We start from the raw sequence: 19995 nt of genomic DNA, 5'->3' as shown, positions 1-19995 counted from the left end.
ACTTTTGATCCTAAATGAGAGTGTCCTACCATAATCTCCTAGCTCAAAAATCATATTCAATACAACCCTCAGAAAAGAAAAGAGAGTTTAAAATGAATAACAGATACATGGGATAATAATCTTTTAGTTTCATTTCACTAAACAATGCTATGATATACAAATCATGATATTAACAGGCAGATGATGCAATAAAATGTCAAGGCATCATAATCTCCTACAACATCATCTATAATAACTATTTCGAGTCCCGAGAACGATCATGACCTTTGGTACCGTTCAATCAAAATGTATGTTACACTGGCCTGCTTATAGTTGAGACACCTATGATTAGCTCAAACGAACATTTATTTCCAGCATTAGTGCTCCACCATAGATGTGCTCACCCTGAGGATGAGAAACGAGAAATAGATAACAAACAAGCCAACTCCTAGATTTTTGTTTGGGCGCATACCATTCCTAGGTAACACAACAAGTGACCAAATAAGTCCTGACATTAAAAAACTCAATGTATAAAACAAGCTACTATCTCTAGGAAGCATGTAAGGTGCAGGTCGATGGGACATGGCTCCAAGAAGCATGGAGATACCCAGCCCCGCAAGAGTATTGAACATAGGACCAGCATAGCACCCAGACATAGCAATCTGTACACTATCTCCACCATTCATTGCCAGTGCTACATTAGACATCAAATCACCCGTTGAGTTCCCCCAGGCCAACACTGTCAATCCAAGAATTGATGGGTTGACTCCAAAAATTAAACCTAATGTCATCAACAAAGCTACTAGCTCATTTGCAACAATGTAAAACCAGACAATGCTCATAAAAAATCCCCCAAAGACCCATGGAAACAAAGCCTGGTGAGGTGGCTGATCAGGGCTTGTATACAAATATGCAAGGACGCCAAGCACACTACCAAGGGAAACCCCCAAAAAGTACGCAAATTTTCCACTCAGAGGTCCAAGATCATCTTGGGTGTTCCATAAACATGCCAGAAGAACGGGTGCTAGCGTAGCACTGGTAACAGCATAAACTTTTGACCATCGTTCCTCCTCCACAATGGGAATGGTCAAACGTCTTGGAAGTGTCAATGGAAGTTCAAGAAGTGAAAACAATATGGAGAAAGAGAAAAACGAGGAGTCATTCGCTGTATCTTCATCATTCCAACCCCACAAAGCTTTTGGACTATCTACACTGCCCTTCATTGTCTGATTTGAATAGATTGCAACATTTGAAGACCACATCCATTGTGGCAGTTTATTTTGGAGATGTGGTACATCACCATCAGAATCGAACTCAAGAAGAGTCGTATAGACTGATTCATCTTCTTCACTTCCAACAGAGAAAATGCTTCCAGTTACAGGAAGTAAAGGTGTTACAGAGTTCAGGGACACTTTTACCGAGTCCTTTTCCAAAATCTCATGTGCGGCAACTACAGATGCATAGACCAAATAAATTAAAACAAACGCAATTGCACTGATGACATTGACCCTACCGAACGCCAAAATTGTAGCAAGTGAGGCAATGACAAACATGAAGAAACAAATGTCTCTGATAAAACATTTCCTATCGATCCTGACATCCCTCTCAGCAACACAAAGAGAAACAGCACCAACAACAATACATGTTACGAAGATAGCTCCACCCAAGACACTGTTAAGACCAACTTCACCAGCATCCTTTCCCATAAAAGCAGCAATGCTGGCAAAGACATCAGGAGCACCATTACCAAGAGGAAGCAGCGAAACTCCAGCCACGGTCGCTGGCAAATTCAAGAGATTTGAGAGGTTCTCCAAGGAACAACAAAAATAATCAGCAGCAGTATTACCCAATAGATAGAACAACGCAGCAAGCCAAAATATCAAAGCCACATAACCCAGAAGACTAAAACCTTCACAGTCACAGTAGAAGAACGTGATGTAATTGAAAAATCCACCTGAATTGCAATCAGGATGGGCAATCAGGTACTCACATCGGCTCGGGTAATCTCTATGTTCGGTTAATCCAAGACATGATAGGGGGAGACTTGCAGACTTATTATTATTATTAGGAGATCCATCAAAATCAATGGTATTGTTCGAACCAGAGACTTCAGCGATTCTCCTATGAATCACCCCAACCTGCATATCACCTAAGCTCCATTTAGGTTGAAGAATTGAACGCGAATTTCTCAAGAACTTCCCCTGACCAAGGAACAAACAAAGCAACACAATGGAGCAAATTCCATTGAAAATTCCTCGAGATCGAAAGCTTCTTGCTCTAGAAATCGCATGCGGTCTAGTCATAATCCTCCGCTCGTGATCAATTAATCAACAAAGCCAGTACTTGCTTCCGATTGGTCGTCAATAACAGAAAACTGTAACAAAAAATAACAATAAACACAGGGAAACAGAAATGGGCATCAAAACTTCAAAAGATTCAAAACCCTAGTGACGACTGGATGATGACGAAATCCAAACGATACTTTCAGCAAAGCAATCGGAAAACAAGATGGAATCCAAGCATAAGGACACACAGGGATGAAGTTCGAGCTAGCAGAGTAAATGAGAAAGGGGCAAAAGGAAAAAGAGGAGAAAACCTCGTGAATGACCAGAAAATTGTTGGATACGAATGGAGAGAAATTGACAAAGTGGAGGAAGTTACCAGTGATTCAGTTCGAGGACGACGCTGGAGCAGAAGATTGGCGGGAAGGCGGAGACGACACACACGGCGGAGGACGACGCCCCAACCTGAACTTGTCCGACCCGATGAAACGATGCTTCATACGAAAATTACTTATACCCTTCGCTTATCATTCCAAGGTGCTTCATTTTTTTTCTTTTTTTTCTTTTTTTCTTTTTTTCTTTTCTTAAATATAATTTCAATTTTTTTAATATAAAAAATTACAATTTGAGAGATTAGTTAATATAATATCATTTTGCATGTTTTTTTTTTTTTTCTTTTTGAATTAGCAATTTAGGTCATCAATTTTGAATTTTTTAATTAATTATTCTATTAAAAATTAAATTAAATTTTATGTCTAATAAAATCTAGATGGATCGAGCATCTATAAAAGGAATAAACCTTTTGTGTTATCTAATAAGTTACCATTTTTATATGATACGAATAAAATCGACAAATTGAACCGGTCATAATTTGGGATCTAAATAAGATTACTCAATATGTTCAAACAAAAATAGTGTTATAGCCTTTGTCTTCATAATTTTTTTTTTTTTTTTCACGAGACCGTCATTACTATGAAGGGTGGAGGGGTAAGCTCTCGATGAAATAGGCTTACTAATCGAAGGTCGAAGGCAGCTTTGTTATCGAGACTACTATAAGGAAGATAAAGTTACAAAGATATGAATAAAATTGAGACAAAACATAGAACAGAAAGTTCGTAGAGACTATGGTAACAGAACTTTGTCGCTCAGACAATGGTAACAGCACAGAGCTCAGACGACCGCCATTGCAAATATTCTTCAAATCTTCCCAATATTTCCATTAAATTTTCAATCTACACTTCGATTTATTTCACTTCCAACTTTCAAGCAAACACAAATGCTCTGTTCTATCACAATTTCCCATTTACATTACATTAATGACGAACTTGACGAACAAGAACGCTAGAAAATGGTCAGTTTTCCCTCTAATTTTCAAACCCATTTCGTTAAATGGCTTGAAAATCGTCGGAGAACTCTAACTGAACCCACCCACTAAAGCAAGTTAGTCGCTTGAAAATACTACTCTGTTTTTTGATTTAGCTAGACAAGGAAGGGAAGCAACTACCGGATCGTTGGAGTCTAGCTGAATCGCCGATGACGACGATCGGTTCTAGTTTGATTACGCCACTGGAATTTGACCGGAGAACTCTCGGAGAATCCAAGCTCCGTCGTAGTACCCGCCCCATGGCGGAGATGGGGTGCTCTGTTTCATCCAGAGGGTTGGTCGATCTGAACTCCCGACAGAAACTCGCGTGTTGGGCTAACGCTTCTTCGGTGGAAATAAGCGTTCTCGATCTCACAACTTCATCTTTCACCGCCTCGATGCAGAGCCCACAGATCCACCGGCCATGGAAGCGGTCGCGAACTCGCGAGATGTAAGCAGGGGTGCAATCCTCTGTAAATCCACAGGAATAGCATTTCACACATTCGACCTCCGCCGTCACCACCGCCGCCGCCGCCTGAGAGTTGGAGTTTGGTAACGCCATCGCCAGTAACATGACAACGAAGTCTTATCTGATTCCTGTGTTCTGTTTTGGAAAAGGAAGAGAAAACCAGAGGACAACCAAAATAAAGATTTATCATTTATTGACAATTGAAGCGTTGCCGCTTTCCCATTTGTAGTAAATGCATTGCTATAATAAGCAGTCAAAATAATGGGTAATTATAATTTTCGAGACTAAAAAACTCGGAGATTTTAAGGTATTTGAAAAAACAACATAAAACAAAGAAACCCCATCTGTAAAAACAGGGGTTTTCCTCTTGTTCTTCTTCTGAACTGATTCAGATCAGATAAGACTCTGTTTCTAAGCTCGTGAGTCCCAACAACGTTTGGATTCCGGAACGTTTTTAGATACAAGATTGTTACATTATTATCATAAAAAACTGTTTGGTTCTGTCTTTCAAACCCGATTACGGGGTGGGCTGAAGTTTTTTTTCATTTGGGTATTAGAAAACGACATGGGATTTCAAAGAAACAGAGAGCCATATTGCCATGTGCAAAGCCATGCTATCATCTTGTGATGCGACACGCAACAAAAACAGAGCCATAGCGTCCGATTGGGAGCTGCTGTCGTCTGTGTCTGTCGACTTCCTCGATGGTCGGGGGCCACATGTCGTATCTTCCCATGTTTTTTTAAAAAGGGAATCTTCTTTGGTGTTGGAATCGATGGAAGGTTACAAAATGGATGTGCATGGCGGTCTGGTTTTTTCTTTTCAAGTCTTTGAGACAGACAGCCATATACATCTCTAAAAGCTTCCTGCTCTGCACCACAAACAGTTTTGTTCTGTTTTGGCCCTTTGTTTGGTTTTTATGATTAAGACTAAAGATATTTTCACTTTTTCATTGTAGGCTAAGCATAACTGATCTTTCTTCTCCTGTCCCTTCGTTGAAAATTACACAGCAAAAGAAAAGGAAAAGGAAGAGGAAAGAAAAACATGGAAAGTGTTGAATGACCTGAGATATTGGAAGAGGAACTATGGTCGGGTGATGATTCTCTTGTACCTCGGTAGATGGTCAGAGTGTAATCGGGTTGTTTTGGATGAGTTCTTACATGTTTCGAAACTGATCATCGGAATGAAACTGACAATATCAATCAAGACCAAATGAATATGATCGCAGAGCTAATTTGACTGACAAGTATAGTTCAAGTCGACCATTGATCCTAATTTGCTAAACGAGTTATCATTCTTCTACAACGTTGATTGCTAGTTTCTGAGAGACCCAAAGCCTACCGCTAGCAGATACTATCCTCATTGGGCTTTCCCTTCCGGAGTTCCCCTCAAGGTTTTAAACCACGTCTATTGTGGGATCCCACAATGATTGGAGAAGAGAAGCATTCCTCATAAGGGTGTGGAAACCTCTCCCTAGTAGACAAGTTTTAAAACCGTGAAACTGACGACGATACGTAATGAGCCAAAGCGGACAATATCTACTAGGGTGGGCTTGAGTAGTTACAAATGGTATCAAAGCTAGACACTGAGAGATGTGCCAACGAGAACGCTGAGCCTCCAAGGTTGATGAATTGTTAGATCCCACTTCAGTTGGAGAGGGGAACAAAACATTTCTTATAAGGGTGTGGAAACCTCTCCCTAATAGACGCGTTTTAAAACTGAGGCTGACGACGATACGTAACGGGTCAAAGCGGACAATATCTTCTAACAATGGTCATGGGATCTTACACCAAAATTAGCAAAGCTATACAATTTTGTTGATGGATTCATCACTATAGAAAATAGATTTTACCAATTAGAACATGATTCGTCAGTTTCCCAGTTCTAAAACGCACATACAATGAACAAAGAAGAAGTAGAACTCGAGTGAGAATTGCAGTTGGCATATTGACTCCAAAAGTTCTCTTCAATTATGTAAAAAAAAAAAACAAGAAAACTAGAAACCAAGCCAGAGTATCAAGCAAGTGATATATGTATATATGCTCTGTTATTAGAACTTCAGAAACAGAGCCATTAATAGCCAGACATTTGATCTATGGCGTTCTTGTATCTATTGATTCTGATGAACAAGAACATTTATTTCATCAAGAACATTCTAGTGTACCTGCGCAAGAGTGCCTGCTGCAATCTTTTGAACAAACTCCATTATGTTGAAATCTTCAGAACCCACCTTCGTGATGACTCCCTGCAACAATAAAACATGTCAACCAAAGTTGGATGATTTCAAGTTTTCTAAACAGGAAAGTGGTTGAAAAGATGACCTTCTCTGTAATGATTCCCGAGATCAGACGAGCAGGAGTAACATCAAAAGCGGGGTTCCAGACATCGATGCCAGAAGCAGCAACTTGCTCGCCGAGCCCTCCACGGGCATTCAACAACTCTTTGGGGGACCTTTCCTCGATAACGATTTCTTCGCCAGATGAAAGGGATAAGTCTATGGAAGTCAATGGTGCAGCCACAAAGAATGGAATGTTGTGGTGCATTGCACACAATGCAAGGCTATAGGTTCCAATCTTATTAGCAGTGTCACCTGCAATTCATTGAATAGAACTTTCAGACACTCTTCCTCGACAAACAGATGCTGTGACACGTACATAATTGAAGGAACGACTAAATACCGTTCGCAGCTACGCGATCGGCCCCAACTACAACAGCATTCACCCTTCCAGATTTCATCAAGGCGGCTGCAGCCGAATCTGCTATCAGGGTAGAAGGTATCTTTTCATGGACCAACTCGTAGGCCGTGAGTCGAGATCCCTACAATAATAGGCAAAAGTTAAGGCATAAATAGTATGCTTAGAGAGGCATATCCACAATAGTCCACAAATCCAAATAGAGATGGTCTAAGTATAACAGTCCAAGTCCACCGCTAGCTGTCCGCTTTGGCTCGTTACGTATCACCATCAACCTCACAGTTTTAAAACGTGTCTGCTAAGAAGAGGTTTCCACAACCTTTTAAGGAATGCTTCATTCCCCTCTCCAACCAATGTGGGATCTCACAATCCACCCCCCTTGGAGGCCCAACGTTCTCACTGACACACCACCCGATGTCTAGTTCTGATACCATTTGTAACAGTCCAAGCCCACCTAGCTAATATTTTTCGCTTTGGCCCGATACGTATCGCCGTCAGCCTGACGGTTTTAAAACGCATCTGCTAGGGAGAGGTTTCCACACCCTTATAAGGAATGTTTCGATCCCCTCTCCAACCGATGTGAGATCTCACATCGAGAGACGGTCGAAGTTACCCAAATCAAGAAAATTACCATAATAAGTTTGAAAAGAAAACATCTAGTTAATACAAATACCACCAAACTAGACACTCACTTGATTGAAGGGTCGTGTTTCGGTACAGTACGCCCTTTCTAACACATCAGCGGAGTGAAGAGCACGGATTACACCCAGGGCAGTACCATATCCAGCCGTTGCTAGACTGAAACGTGAAAACTATCAGCAATAGCTAGTCCGGAGGAATTTCATAGCAAGGGTGCATTAAGCGTTAAAAGGAGAACGATAAAAAGAGTGTGAAGGAGCTAGAATTTATGCCTGCCCGTGTTGCAATGCGTTAGAACGGAAAGTTTTGCCAATGATTTTTGTTGATCACGGATATACGTTGCTCCATACGACCCAATGGCTTTATTTGAAGCAACGTCGTCCTCCAGCATCGCTTCAGCAGCCTCAATATATGCCTATTCAACCAGTTTTCAATATATTCAAAAGAGCTTACAAATAAGACATCCTTCAAGTTTCAGCATAACCAAGCATAGAACTAACAATTAACAACTCAAACTGAACAGCCAAATGAATCCCCAAATTCATACTTGAAAGACACTCTTGGCATCGGGAGAAATAGCAACGGCCCGAGATACAATTTCTTTAAGTTTTATAGCAGCGTCCCCAAGATTAACCGCAGTTGGCCGACTACAAATTCGGAAAAAACACGTAAGCTACTGTTCAAAAGCCAATAGGAATGGCCAAAAACAGTTTGAAATTGCCTTTCATATAGAAAAATCTGTGCAAAAAATACTGATAATGAATCGAGAAAACCTGGAGACTAAGTAGTCCAATTTCTCCGCAATGAACGAAGCTGCGTCGTTGGGACTCCCATTAAAAGCGTCCAAGTTGTACACTTCTGCTGCTAAAGCAAGGGCTGCTGCAATAGCTATGGCAGGCGCCCCGCGTACTACCATATCCCTTATGGCATGCCTGACATACAAATTTTTTAGAATATCACCAAATATGCTGATAACAACCAAAGCTGAAAAATGCTTGGAATTCAGCAAGTTATATTTTTAGGCTGTGACAGGTAATATCATGATAGACGTTGAAGACATTGGTTTTCTCGACAGAAAGGATGTAATTTCTGGAAGAGTATTGAGGAATTATAATGAATCCTTTATTAATGTAACTGCCCAACCCCACCAGCAGGCTGGTTTCCTCTCGAGGTTTTTAAAACGCGTCTGCTAGGGAGATGTTTTCTTTCCACACCCTTATAAAGAATGCTTCGTTAAACGACGTGGGATCTCACAATCCATCCCCATTTGAGGCCCAGCGTCCTTGCTCGCACTCGATTCCCTCTCCAATCGATGTGAGATCTCACAATCTACTCATCTCATGATCCACCCCCTTCAGCACCCAACGTCCTTGTTGGCTTCGTTCCTCTCTCCAATCGATGTGGGATCTCACAATCCACCCTCCTTCAGGGCCCAGCATCTTCACTGGCATACCGCCCAGTGCCAAGCTCTAATACCATTTGTAACAGCCCAAGCCCACCACTAGCAGATATTGTCCTTTTGACTTTTCCTTTCGGACTTCCCCTCAAGGTTTTTAAAACGCATCTATTAGGGAGAGGTTTCCACACCCTTATAAAGAATGCTTCGTTCCCCTCTCCAACCGATGTGGAATCTCACAATCCACCTCCCTTCAGGGCTCAGCGTCCGCGCTAGCACTCATTTCCCTCTCCAATCGATGTGGGATCTCACAATCCACCCATCTCACAACTAAAGCCATCATAGGGTGAAATGTACAACAAAATTTACTAGATACACTTGTTTCAACAACCAGATGTCTCACATCATGGAAACAAACCACGAGTTCAACCTTTTCTTAACAATAGAGCGCGCTCAAACGAGCTTACGTGCGCATCGGCTTGTAGGAATCTACAAGACCATCATTCGATCCTACAGTTATATAGTTCTTATAAATCCATATACTAGGAGTTCAACCCATGAACCCAAAAACACACAGCTAATGAAAGTTCAGGTTTAGCAGTTCATATTCATGGCATTGAACAAATCTTCAAAGTTCAAAAAGAACATGATCTTAAAACAAAAACGGTTCAAAAGAGCATAAGGGATAGGAAGAAACACTATGAACAAGAACAGATTGGACAAAGATTGCAAGAAATTACCATCCATCTTTTGAATCCTTGATGTCCAGGTAACGAGTTTCTAAAGGAAGCTTCCTCTGTTCAAAACCAACCACTGTTAATTAAAGAGTCCTAATTCCATGCTTGAAGGAAAGTGCTGAACAAAAAGCCAATGAACACTACCTGATCGAGCAGCCGCAAGGATCCACGTTTGTAACAGATGGATTGGAGAGAATTTTCCGCTCCGATTTCACCGCCATTGTTCGGATCGCAAGCCATTATGGTTACCGGTGAAATCTGCAAAATCGAAGAAGAAAAACCCAAATAACAAAACGATTCAAAAGGGGAATTCAATGTTTCGTTTAATGGGCTGCTTCAGAATTGAGAAGGCATGGAAAATGAAGGGGAAGGAACCGACCCGAATATGATACGACAGAAAAGAGGCGGCGAATGAATGGTTTCAATACTTTCAAGGAAAAGTGGAGACCCATTTTCTTATTGGATTAGGGAAAGGATTGGGAAAGAATCACGGGGTCGAATTTGTCTAGAAGGGATGAATTGAAAATATGACTGTAATCGAGTTGAATGGCTGACCCTTTGAACAAGAAAAGGCAAAATTGGATTAAATCTTTGATCATTGGAATTTTGGGCAGTCTATGTATATGTTACAAAATAATGAATATATAGGGTTTTATTTGTTCTTTCTTTGTACAATATTTTCGCAACACGACCACAATATTGAATATTGAGCTGAGTTGTTATAACATGTAACAGCTCAAGTACACTGTCATCAGATATTGTCCGCTTTAGATCGTTACGTATCAACGTCAGTCTCACGACTTAAATACGTCTACTAAGGAGAGATTTCATATCGATTGGAGAGGAAAACGAAACATTCTTTATAAAAGTGTTGAAATCTCTCTCCACTCAATGTGTTTTAAAACCTCGAGAGGAAGTTCGTAAGAAACAATCCAAAAAGGATAATATCTTCGGTGGGTTATTAAATGTTGCGTTGTTAATTAAGCGGCAATATTCATGCACTGCTGCACAGGCCTAACAATATGTATTTAAAAAATAAATAAATAAACCATAAGTTTCACAGAAAATAAAAAAACATTTTTGACACTCCTGCCTATTTATATTTAAAAAAAATAGTTTAATCATTAATTTTTAAATACATATCAATTTAATTTTTAATTTTTTAAAAATTTTATTACAACATGTCTTTGAATAATTTAAGGATAATATATATATATATATATATATATATATATATATATATATTTATTTATTGTGTCCCAAAAACGGCAATAAATAATTATTCTCTTTTTTCTTTTCAAGATAAAAACCAATTATTCTCTTAAAATCCATATTACAGTCGGTAGGAATTTAAACATTAAAGTTGAAAGAATATTTTATCCAATTCGAGCACTTTAAACCATCAGTAGTTGAAAGTCAACAAGCCAAGGTTAGTTGACTTTTTTAGAAGCAAGCTTCACACGCGCTGATATGGGGTGAGCTAAATCATGAGCTTATGCTAGGAGAGACTTGGATTGGCACTAGGTCGAGCCACATGGCTGGTAGGCTCGATGTTGAGCATGAGTTACTGTGTTAAAGGGTTGAATAAGCATAGAGTTTATGGGCGAGTGGGGCGTTGGGTCATTTGCTTGGATGGACTAATAACATGTGAGGTTAGAGCATTGATGTTTGGACCGCCCGTAGATGTGCTTGGCTAAGGCTCGACATTAGGTGGTCTGTGTCTATAACTGAGTTGAAGAATTGTAACTGGTATAAATAGATGAACGTACGAAAGTTCACAACTTCGATTAGTATAATTATAAATTTGAATACGCTTAAAATAATTTATTTTTAATAGAATCTAAGAGATGATATAAATTAATATGATAGGCTTATCTTTAATATTTTTTATGAAGGCAGAATTAAAGGCCACATTGAGTCAATCGTCGAGTATAAATACAACTTTGATAAAGAAAGAGAGAACTTTCCAGCTTTGTCTCGATCTCATGACAGTGATACAATTTTGTATTACTGTCATGAAATCTCCGTGCGATGGAAAAAACTCGATTCCTTCACCTTTAATCCCAATTCACAGAGCTAGAGATTTCAATTAACCACAGAGGAAAACGAGTCGAATCGATTCCCTTTTTCAATTCCTTCTTGTTTCTGTCTTGTATGGCGGAAGATTTCGCCAAAGCCGTCGACGATGGCCTCCGGCTATCCAAAAGACTGTACTTCGGTAGAGACCGCGCCGTTGCGCCTCCGCGGTCGCTCCCCACGATGGATAGGATGGGCCGTTCATTGCTTCCTACGGCTCCCATGGTTTATGCTGTAATTGATAATCCTGCCATCGTCGATAATCCCGATGTTCCGAGCTATCAGCCCCACGTCCATGGCCGCTGCGACCCACCGGCACTGATTCCGCTTCAGATGAACGGGATTGAGCTCGAGGTTGATTGCTATTTGGATACAGCGATTATTCGGATCACTGGATCTTGGAGGGTTCACTGCGTTATGGGTAGTCGGAGCTGTGATTGCCGGATTGCGATTCCGATGGGGGAACAGGTATTTCTCTGGGTTTTTGTCTCTGGAAATGATTATGAACTCGAAAACTGAACTGGGTCTCTGTAGAATTTGTCGAGGATGGTTGGGAGGGAGTCTCACGTTGACTAATTTAGGGAATGAGATCATGGGCTTATATACAAGGAATACATCTATGTTGGTATGAAGCCTTTTGGGGAAACCCATAGCAAAGCCGTGAGAGCTTATGCTCAAAGTGGACAATATCATACCATTTTGGAGAGTTTTGATTCCTAACATGGTATTAGAGCCATGCCATAAAAGTGACTAAAGTGTTGAACAAATTGTGTACTTTGTTCGAGGGCTCTAGAGAAAGAGTCGAGCCTCGATTAAGGAGAGGTTGTTTGAGGGCTACATTGACCTCAGGGGAGGCTCTATGTTGTACTTTGTTCGACAGGAGGATTGTTGAGGAGGAAGCCCAAAGTAAAGCCATGAGAGCTTATGCTCAAAGTGGACAATATCATACCATTGTAGAGAGTTGTGATTCCTAAGAGGGGCTTGCTCGATTAGAATATAATTTGTTCGATTGGTTCGATTGTTCTTGTTTTTTCGTAGAAGATAAGGTTGTTTCATAGCTTGTCTGGTACTGAATTCTCAGGGAATTATATCATTTGGCTAACAGGGTTCAGTTCTAGGTTGTGAGGTGGATGCTCCTAGAAAATCATATCGCACTTCACTTATTACACTTGAAGACATACCTAAAAATGTCGCAGAAAAGCCAGAACGAGTAGAGGGGGGTATCTTGACTAATAATATCTATACCCTTACAATACCACAGGTGATTAATGGAGCCTCTGAGTACTCATCTTGCCTGTAAGTTCTTCTGATTCTTATTGTTTGAACTCATGGAGCTCTGTTTTCTTGTTCCTTTTCAAGATTGATGGGGGCACCACTCTGTCTATTACCATGAGGTGGTCTCAGAAACTATCATACAGAGAAGGTAATCTCACATTGGATGTTCCATTTACTTTTCCTGAGTATGTCATCCCTGCGGGGAAGAAGATGTCAAAGAAGGAGAAGATAGCGTTAAATGTGAATGTCGGTTCGGCAGCTGAGGTTTTGTGTAGGACGACGAGTCATCCTTTAAAGGTCTGTGTTTTCTTGTTGAGTATTTGATGTTTTTGGTTGTTGTTCTAGTTTGTGATGTTGTTTTGATAATGGGTGGAATCAGGAATCGATGAGAAAACCCGGGAAACTGAGCTTTATATACGAATCGGAGGTTCTTGCATGGTCCAAAGAAGATTTTAGCTTCATGTATAGTGTATGTTTCAGAGCGATTTGATCATACTTGAGAAGAATCTGCTTTCAAATGTTTTGAAACTTGTTCGTCTTTCGTGTTTTAGGTTTGTTCGAGTCACATATCTGGTGGGATTCTCCTACAATCTCCTCCTATGGATGATGTTGATCAAAGAGATATGTTCTGTATGTACTTATATCCAGGAAAGGAACATGGGAAGGTACAATGGGTTTCTTCTTAGTCTATTATCATTCCCGAGAACGTATCGAATAGCTTCTCATCTTAACGAGTTCAACAGGTGTTCAAGAAGAAGATAGTATTTGTTGTTGATATAAGTGGGAGTATGCAAGGCAAGGCACTTGATGATGTGAAAAATGTGCTATCCACAGCCTTAAGTAAGCTTCATCCAGAAGATATGTTTAACATTATTGCTTTCAACGACGAAGTTCGTCGATACTCAGCGTCGATGGAGATGGCCACCGAGGATGCTGTGGAAAGGGCGTCTCAGTGGATAAATATGAACTTTATAGCAGGGGGCGGCACTGATATCCTACTTCCATTAACAATGGTCTCCAATCTTACTTCTTTTTCATCTCAATATTCTTCTTAATTAACATAAGACGCTCGTTTGCTTATGATCCAGGCCACCGAGATGCTTAATGATGGGGGTAGTGATGGTTCAGTTCCTATCATCTTTCTTGTTACTGATGGGGCTGTTGAAAATGAGAGACATATTTGTGATGTGATGAGAAAAAATCTAACTGGAAAGCAATCCGTTCATCCACGTATATATACTTTCGGTATAGGTATGTTTCTAGAACTGGAAGGATTGGCTAGGTGCCCGAAAATTTCTTCGAGCTTTGACCGTTCTATAACTCGTGGGTATCTACGTTTTTTCCGAATATTTCAAACATGTTTGTGTATCTACCAGGTATATTCTGCAACTACTATTTTCTAAGGATGCTTGCAATGATTGGTAGGGGACATTGTGATGCTGCCTATGATTTAGGTGAGTTCTATGCTTCAATGTATCTCTTCTTTCCTTTATGTGGGTACCTTCTAATAAATGTTCGATCTATGTTCGAAATCTATATGCTTTGATACAAATTCAAAACACGGTTTTGAATTATCTCTTATATTGACCGTGTAGAGTCGTTGCTCACATTGTTCCGACCTCTAATCTCAGTTTGCTTTCCCACTTTGTTCAACTCAGACTCGATACTTCTATAACTATTTTGTTTTTCAGATTCGGTTGAACCCCGAATGCGCAGGTTGTACAAAAGAGCTATATCTACCATTTTTGTAAATATAGCTACCGACGCATTCGATGATCTAGACGAAGTCAAGGTATTCACGTTCATCGTCTCATATTTAGGCCATGAATTTTCCTGCAGCAGGAAGTCAACACTTGTTCGTTTTCTAATTCGAAGCTTTTGTTTTAGGTTTATCCTTCCTTTATTCCAGACCTTTCTTCTGAAAGTCTACTGACGGTATCTGGCAGATACTGTGGAAATTTTCCTGAGACTGTTAAGGCAAAAGGCCTATTAGCCAATTTGGATAATATTGTCTTAGACTTGAAGGTACATCAGGCAAAGGATATACCTCTTGACAAGGTAGTGATCTTCATATATGGTCAAACCTATCTGAATTTCTCATTATCTTGGGTCGTAGAAATTGTCGGGTCGTTATGTTACATTCTTGATGTTCGTATTTCTAGAAACGTAAGATTTGGATACTAAATGTAACAGAAAAACTTGTATTAACTTTTAAAAACTAAGTAACTCATTCTTACAATTTCTTCTTTTTCAGCTATTTATCAAGGATCAGATTGAACTACTCACAGCTGAAGCCTGGTTTTCAGAAAATAAACAACTGGTGGAAATGGTTTGTGATTTTTACCTTGTTCCTGTATCGACCGACTTCTGTTTGTTTCCATTTTCGTAGCCCTGCAAGTTATTTTGAGTTAGAAATTCGCAATGATAGAAATGATGATATCCGTTCCTTCATTCGTACCTTCTATAGGTCAAAAAGATAAGCACAAAATCGGGTGTAATGAGCGAATATACTCAAATGTTCATATTTCAGAGTACAAACAAAGTCGGTGAAACAATCAAAGTGCAACAGGTGAGTGTAGCTTTCCACCTCCATGACCTCAAATTTAAGCTGGCTGCAGGTACTTGGTTGTTAGTTACTCAGTTACCTATTATAATAACTTATTTGCACAGATGAAGAAGAATGCTTATGAGAAAATGGAAGCACCCAGAAGTGACAAAATGATGCTGTTACCATTTGGTGGGGTTGGCTTTGGAAACTTGGAAGCAACTTCTGAAAACACTCCTCATGGAGCTGGAGAACGAAAGCCTGAGGCTGCGGAAATAATTGTCAAAGCAGCTTCTAATTGTTGTGGCAATTTGTGTAGTTACTGCTGTTGCCCCTGCTGCATCCAAGTCTGCCTCAAAATTAACAATCAATGCGCGATCGTGTTGACACAACTCTGCACTGCTATCGCCTGCTTCGGATGTTTCGACTGTTGTTTAGAGATGTGCTGTGACAATCGGAGTGTCTCATAGGTACACCTGATACAAAATTTATACAAAGTATAGCTGCATAAACGGTGTCTCTTTTACACAGTTCGTTTCAACTAATTATGTGTTGTGTGTTGTGTATTGTGTATTGTGTATTAAGAACCCAAAGTTCAAGAATAGGATTAGAACAGTCATTATACAACCTGATCAGAAGTACTCATAATTGTGTTATATTGTCGCTTCTGAGGTTTAAACTCTTTTCATTTCTGATTAGCTAATAATGCCCGTGACGACGTTATGGCCTCATGTTGAAGTTATTGCCGCCTGCAAATGGCACAAGCTGAGTAAGGTACACAAGCATTCTAGAATTCTATACATACAAGAGTCGGTTTTTGATTTAACAAGTATCCGTTTATAGTTTCGTATCTATGATGATATTGCCAAATTATTTATAAATAGCCAAAAGAACGAGACATTCAAATATGTTATAGTTTATGCGTCATATATATTTGTAACGGCTCAAGCCCACTGCTAGCCGATATTGTCATCGTCAATATTTTTAAAATGCATCTGGAAGAGACTTCCACACCACTTTTACACCCTTATAAAGAATGCTTCGTTCCCCTTTCTAACCGATGTGGGGTCTCATAATCTACCCCTTTAGGACCCCCCAATCCACCCCTTCGAGGTCCAGCGTCCTTGCTGACATACTGCCTCGTGTCGACCCCCCTTTGGGCGGTGTCTGGTACCATTTGTAACAGCTCAAATTCACCGCTAGCAGATATTATCCTCTCTGGGCTTTCTCTTTCGGGCTTCCCTTCACGTCAGCCATGAAGAGGTTTCCATACTCTTATAAAAAATGTTTCATTCTCTTTCCCAACCGACATGGGATTTCACAATACTTCTTCAAGATTTTAATATAATAAAAAACCAAACGAAATGTAATCGTAAATGGACATGAATAGTGTTGAAATCTCTTTTAAAAACATTCCTCAGTTACTATTTGAAAGGAGGAGTAACATCAAAGTGTAGGGTCCTCATTCAACAAGCATTATTTTTGTACAACTCTCACCTGCTCCTTCTGTAAAGCCTTATTCGATGGTCCCATATGAGCTTGCTTAAAGGTCCACCGTCCATATGATGCATGCCATGGACAGCTTCACGTGCCCAAATGGTGTCCTGCACACTTCTTTGCATGGTGACTAATCAATATATCAGAGAAATGGAGAGAAACAATTTATTAGAGAGATAAAAAGAAAAAAAGGCTGCTGATTTTGGAAGATTCTGATAAAATTGCGCTAACAGGGAAGGAAATAGAAGGGGATGGTTCAAGTTGGAGTGTCTTAAAAAAGAATATATTTGGTGTTAGATTCGATGTTAGTGAGATTTAGAAGGCGCCACTATTGGTTGGGTGAGTAAGAGACATTCCCACGAGAATGTGGGCTATATAGTATAATATATATAACGTAAATGAAATGCCCTCAAAGCTACCTCTTTCCATTGGCCACTGGATATGTTATTTTATATTTTCGGTAGAAGAGATGTTCTTTCCTCATATCTTCCTCGTGCATGATAGCTCAGTCTCTCATGTCCTTTTCTTCATTGTCCATCTTCCTCATGCACTCGCATCAGCAGCAGCCTCCCGGATTTTCTGCATCAATTTGATAATCATAAGATACACATCGAGTAATAATGGATACAAATTTGATGGAAAAGACGAGAGATTGAATACTTATACGAGGGAAAAGACATTGTAATAAGGAGGCAAATATGTGACAAACCCAAGAGAGAGAGAAAGAGAGTCAGCGTTTTGGAACTTGAAACAGTGGCAGCTAGTAGTTTGGTTGCGGAATTTCTCACATTTCTCTTCACTATATAAAGTGTTTTGCACTCATCTTGCCTTGGTGTATGCAATCCTTGTGCCTGTTGTGGGATCCATAGCCCAAACTTAAAGGGATTGTTTTCTCTCGTGTGTATATCTCCATCGACTTGGCTCTATGTAGCCTTATCAACAAGAATTTGAACTCGAACTTGAACTAGAGCTCACAAAGAGGAAGAAGAAGAGGGTGCATCGGGTAGCGAACTTGAGTTTCGACAGATGGGGGTAAGTTAATGCAAGAAAGTATTGTCTAGATTTTGTCCTACAAGCCTGGTGTCTACTCTTCCTGATTAACTATGACTTGTTTTTGCACAGATATTGAATTGGATGAAAGGGAAGAAGCCTAATGGCAAAAAGGGCAAAATAACAACTTCAAATTCAATCAAGGGTGAGTAAGAACTGTCATATTCTCCTTTAGTTTTCCTTTCAATCTGCAGCATGAACTCGTTTTGAAACTGGTGAACTTAAAATTCTATCTCAAACAGATGAAACAGTTCATAAAACTCACTCAGAAGAATTCACCAGCTGGCCTCGTGTGTTGCTGGCGATCGGAACCTTTGGAGATGATAATCTGAACCAAGCACACACAAAAAGGTTTCAAGAGAATCCATCATCTCCCCTGCAACAACATCTTCAAGATCTTACACCAGAAGAATTAAGAAAACTTCACAAAGAGTTCAATCTGTTATTGGATGAACACCTTAAGCAAATGGACCCATCCTTGGCATTTGAAGTCAGCAAGCATTGTTCATCAAACATATTGCCTACCAGACAATTAAGCTTCGAATCAGACATAACAAAAAATGAACCATATTCGGACGAGTTAATTGACGAAAGCGAGAGTTTCAAGCATGTCATACTCAGTAAAGGCAAGGATATGGGTATGGAAGCTAATGACACTACACTTATTGGCAAAAGAACTTTATCTCTCCTTCTCAAGAAAATTTTCGTCTGTGGAGGCGGTATCGCACCAGCTGCAGTTGCTCCTCCTCTGAGAACCCGAACTTTGGAGTTGAAAATAGAGAAGGTACATCAAGAACATAGATCAATCAATGCTCAAATTCTCTGGTATCTGTTCTGGTGGGATCAGCATTGATAACTTTTTGTATTTGAATATTGATAACTGTTTCTGCAAGTAACAGATGTTGAGGACAATACTCCATAAGAAGATATACCCTCAAAGCTCCAATGTCCAAACATCATCCATGAAGAAGTACCTGAGGAAGAAAAACAAGCAAAAAGATAAAAGTGAAGACGAAAAAGATGACAAGACTGGCGATGGAATTAAATGGGTCCAGACTGATTCCGAATGTCGGTATTAACAGTATAATCAGTATCCTATGGATCAACTTTCTAGTTCCATCTACCATGCATGCTTTTTCCATCCCAAACACAATATGCTAATATGCTTTTGCCATAATACTAATACACACAGAATTCTATAACTGTATTTTAGAGGCTAACCTGATTGTGTGTTTCCATTTTCGCGTGCAGATATCGTTTTAGAAATCTGAGAAGCTACCTGCCATGTGAAGAAAAGATCAGAAGACCTCATTTTCTTGCTTGCTTGATTGCTTGTTTGAACATTTACCTGTTGTATTTACCTAACAGTTTGGAAGAATTGAAACTGAGCTTGAATTTATCTTTTTGGAAACTACTACAGTAATATCCTTTGGAAATGCAATTGAATACCTGAAGATGTTCATGACAGTTGCAGTGTCTGTTGTATAAAATCACACAGTAAACCAAAAGGACTCCACCCAAATGAATTATTCTTTTCTAACCTTCCTTTCGAAAAGGATCAGAATTTGTTCCTAAAAGTAAAAGATGTTGAAATCCCAATTTTCTTACTACTAAACTTAGTCATAAGGAATAGATGTTGTGTAACAGCCCAAGCCTACCACTAGCAGATATTATCCGCTTTGGCCCGTTACATATCGCTGTCAACCTCACGGTTTTAAAACGCATCTACTAGGAAGAGGTTTCCACACCCTCATAAGGAATGTATCGTTTCCCTCTCCAACCAATGTGGGATCTCAAAATCCACCCCCCTTGGGGGACTTAGCGTCCTCACGGGCACACTGTCCGGTCTTGGTTCTGATACCATTTGTAACAAACCCAAGCCACCACCAGCAGATATGCTCCTCTTTGGACTTTCCCTTCCGAGCTTCCACTCGAGGTTTTTAACACTCTTATAAACAATGTTTCGTTCCTCTCTCCAAACGATGTGGGATCTCGC

General features: G+C 39.9%; 5 protein-coding genes and 1 long non-coding RNA gene across 11 annotated transcripts; 2 read left to right on the top strand and 4 right to left on the bottom strand.

The window, feature by feature from the left end:
• Window positions 1–110: 110 nt before the first annotated feature.
• LOC111793102 (cation/calcium exchanger 4-like) lies at window positions 111–2798 on the bottom strand. The gene is made up of 2 exons (XM_023674833.2): window positions 2641–2798; window positions 111–2353 (listed from the first exon to the last, which is right to left on the bottom strand). The coding sequence occupies exon 2, from the start codon at window positions 2280–2282 to the stop codon at window positions 357–359; it is 1926 nt and encodes a 641-aa protein (XP_023530601.2). The 5' UTR covers window positions 2283–2353; window positions 2641–2798; the 3' UTR covers window positions 111–356.
• A 654-nt stretch (window positions 2799–3452) lies between these two features.
• LOC111793105 (uncharacterized) lies at window positions 3453–4198 on the bottom strand. Its single transcript, XM_023674839.2, has one exon. It carries the CDS (start codon window positions 4196–4198, stop codon window positions 3737–3739), a length of 462 nt encoding a protein of 153 aa, XP_023530607.2. The 3' UTR covers window positions 3453–3736.
• On the bottom strand, window positions 4093–10091 carry LOC111793100 (NagB/RpiA/CoA transferase-like superfamily protein). Of its 2 annotated transcripts, XM_023674832.2 has the most exons (11): window positions 9936–10091; window positions 9701–9814; window positions 9560–9615; window positions 8197–8355; window positions 7971–8070; window positions 7696–7838; window positions 7477–7582; window positions 6770–6908; window positions 6413–6681; window positions 6256–6336; window positions 4093–4228 (listed from the first exon to the last, which is right to left on the bottom strand). In XM_023674832.2, exons 2-11 carry the CDS (start codon window positions 9794–9796, stop codon window positions 4211–4213), a joined length of 1167 nt encoding a protein of 388 aa, XP_023530600.2. In that variant the 5' UTR covers window positions 9797–9814; window positions 9936–10091; the 3' UTR covers window positions 4093–4210. The 2 variants fall into 2 exon arrangements, with proteins under 2 accessions (XP_023530600.2, XP_023530599.2); XM_023674831.2 differs by lacking the exon at window positions 9936–10091 and having other exon boundaries at window positions 9701–9929.
• Window positions 10092–11510: 1419 nt separating this feature from the next.
• Window positions 11511–16360, top strand: LOC111793097 (uncharacterized). Its single transcript, XM_023674829.2, has 14 exons — window positions 11511–12100; window positions 12738–12893; window positions 12992–13204; window positions 13287–13376; window positions 13459–13572; window positions 13651–13920; window positions 13996–14158; window positions 14284–14361; window positions 14599–14699; window positions 14795–14965; window positions 15162–15236; window positions 15375–15476; window positions 15578–15922; window positions 16152–16360. Exons 1-13 carry the CDS (start codon window positions 11711–11713, stop codon window positions 15920–15922), a joined length of 2268 nt encoding a protein of 755 aa, XP_023530597.2. The 5' UTR covers window positions 11511–11710; the 3' UTR covers window positions 16152–16360.
• On the bottom strand, window positions 16020–18757 carry LOC111793099 (uncharacterized). 4 transcript variants are annotated; one of them, XR_002814876.2, is made up of 6 exons: window positions 18617–18757; window positions 18457–18536; window positions 18265–18375; window positions 17369–17528; window positions 16950–17066; window positions 16020–16201 (listed from the first exon to the last, which is right to left on the bottom strand). It is a non-coding gene; the product is annotated as an uncharacterized LOC111793099 (long non-coding RNA). The 4 variants fall into 4 exon arrangements; XR_002814877.2 differs by having other exon boundaries at window positions 16950–17079; window positions 18457–18520; window positions 18617–18750; XR_002814875.2 differs by having other exon boundaries at window positions 18457–18520; window positions 18617–18750.
• On the top strand, window positions 16149–19466 carry LOC111793098 (protein NEGATIVE GRAVITROPIC RESPONSE OF ROOTS). Of its 2 annotated transcripts, none has more exons than XM_087123140.1 (6): window positions 16149–16226; window positions 17881–17981; window positions 18072–18144; window positions 18242–18783; window positions 18899–19071; window positions 19251–19466. In XM_087123140.1, exons 2-6 carry the CDS (start codon window positions 17976–17978, stop codon window positions 19420–19422), a joined length of 966 nt encoding a protein of 321 aa, XP_086979266.1. In that variant the 5' UTR covers window positions 16149–16226; window positions 17881–17975; the 3' UTR covers window positions 19423–19466. The 2 variants fall into 2 exon arrangements, with proteins under 2 accessions (XP_086979266.1, XP_086979265.1); XM_087123139.1 differs by having other exon boundaries at window positions 17510–17981.
• Window positions 19467–19995: the final 529 nt, after the last annotated feature.

Source organism: Cucurbita pepo, chromosome 4 (assembly GCF_057944985.1).
Source record: "Cucurbita pepo subsp. pepo isolate OVF chromosome 4, ASM5794498v1, whole genome shotgun sequence".
Lineage (NCBI taxonomy): Eukaryota > Viridiplantae > Streptophyta > Magnoliopsida > Cucurbitales > Cucurbitaceae > Cucurbita > Cucurbita pepo.
Note: the sequence above shows the minus strand (reverse complement) of the source record. Positions and strands in the feature narration are given on the sequence as shown.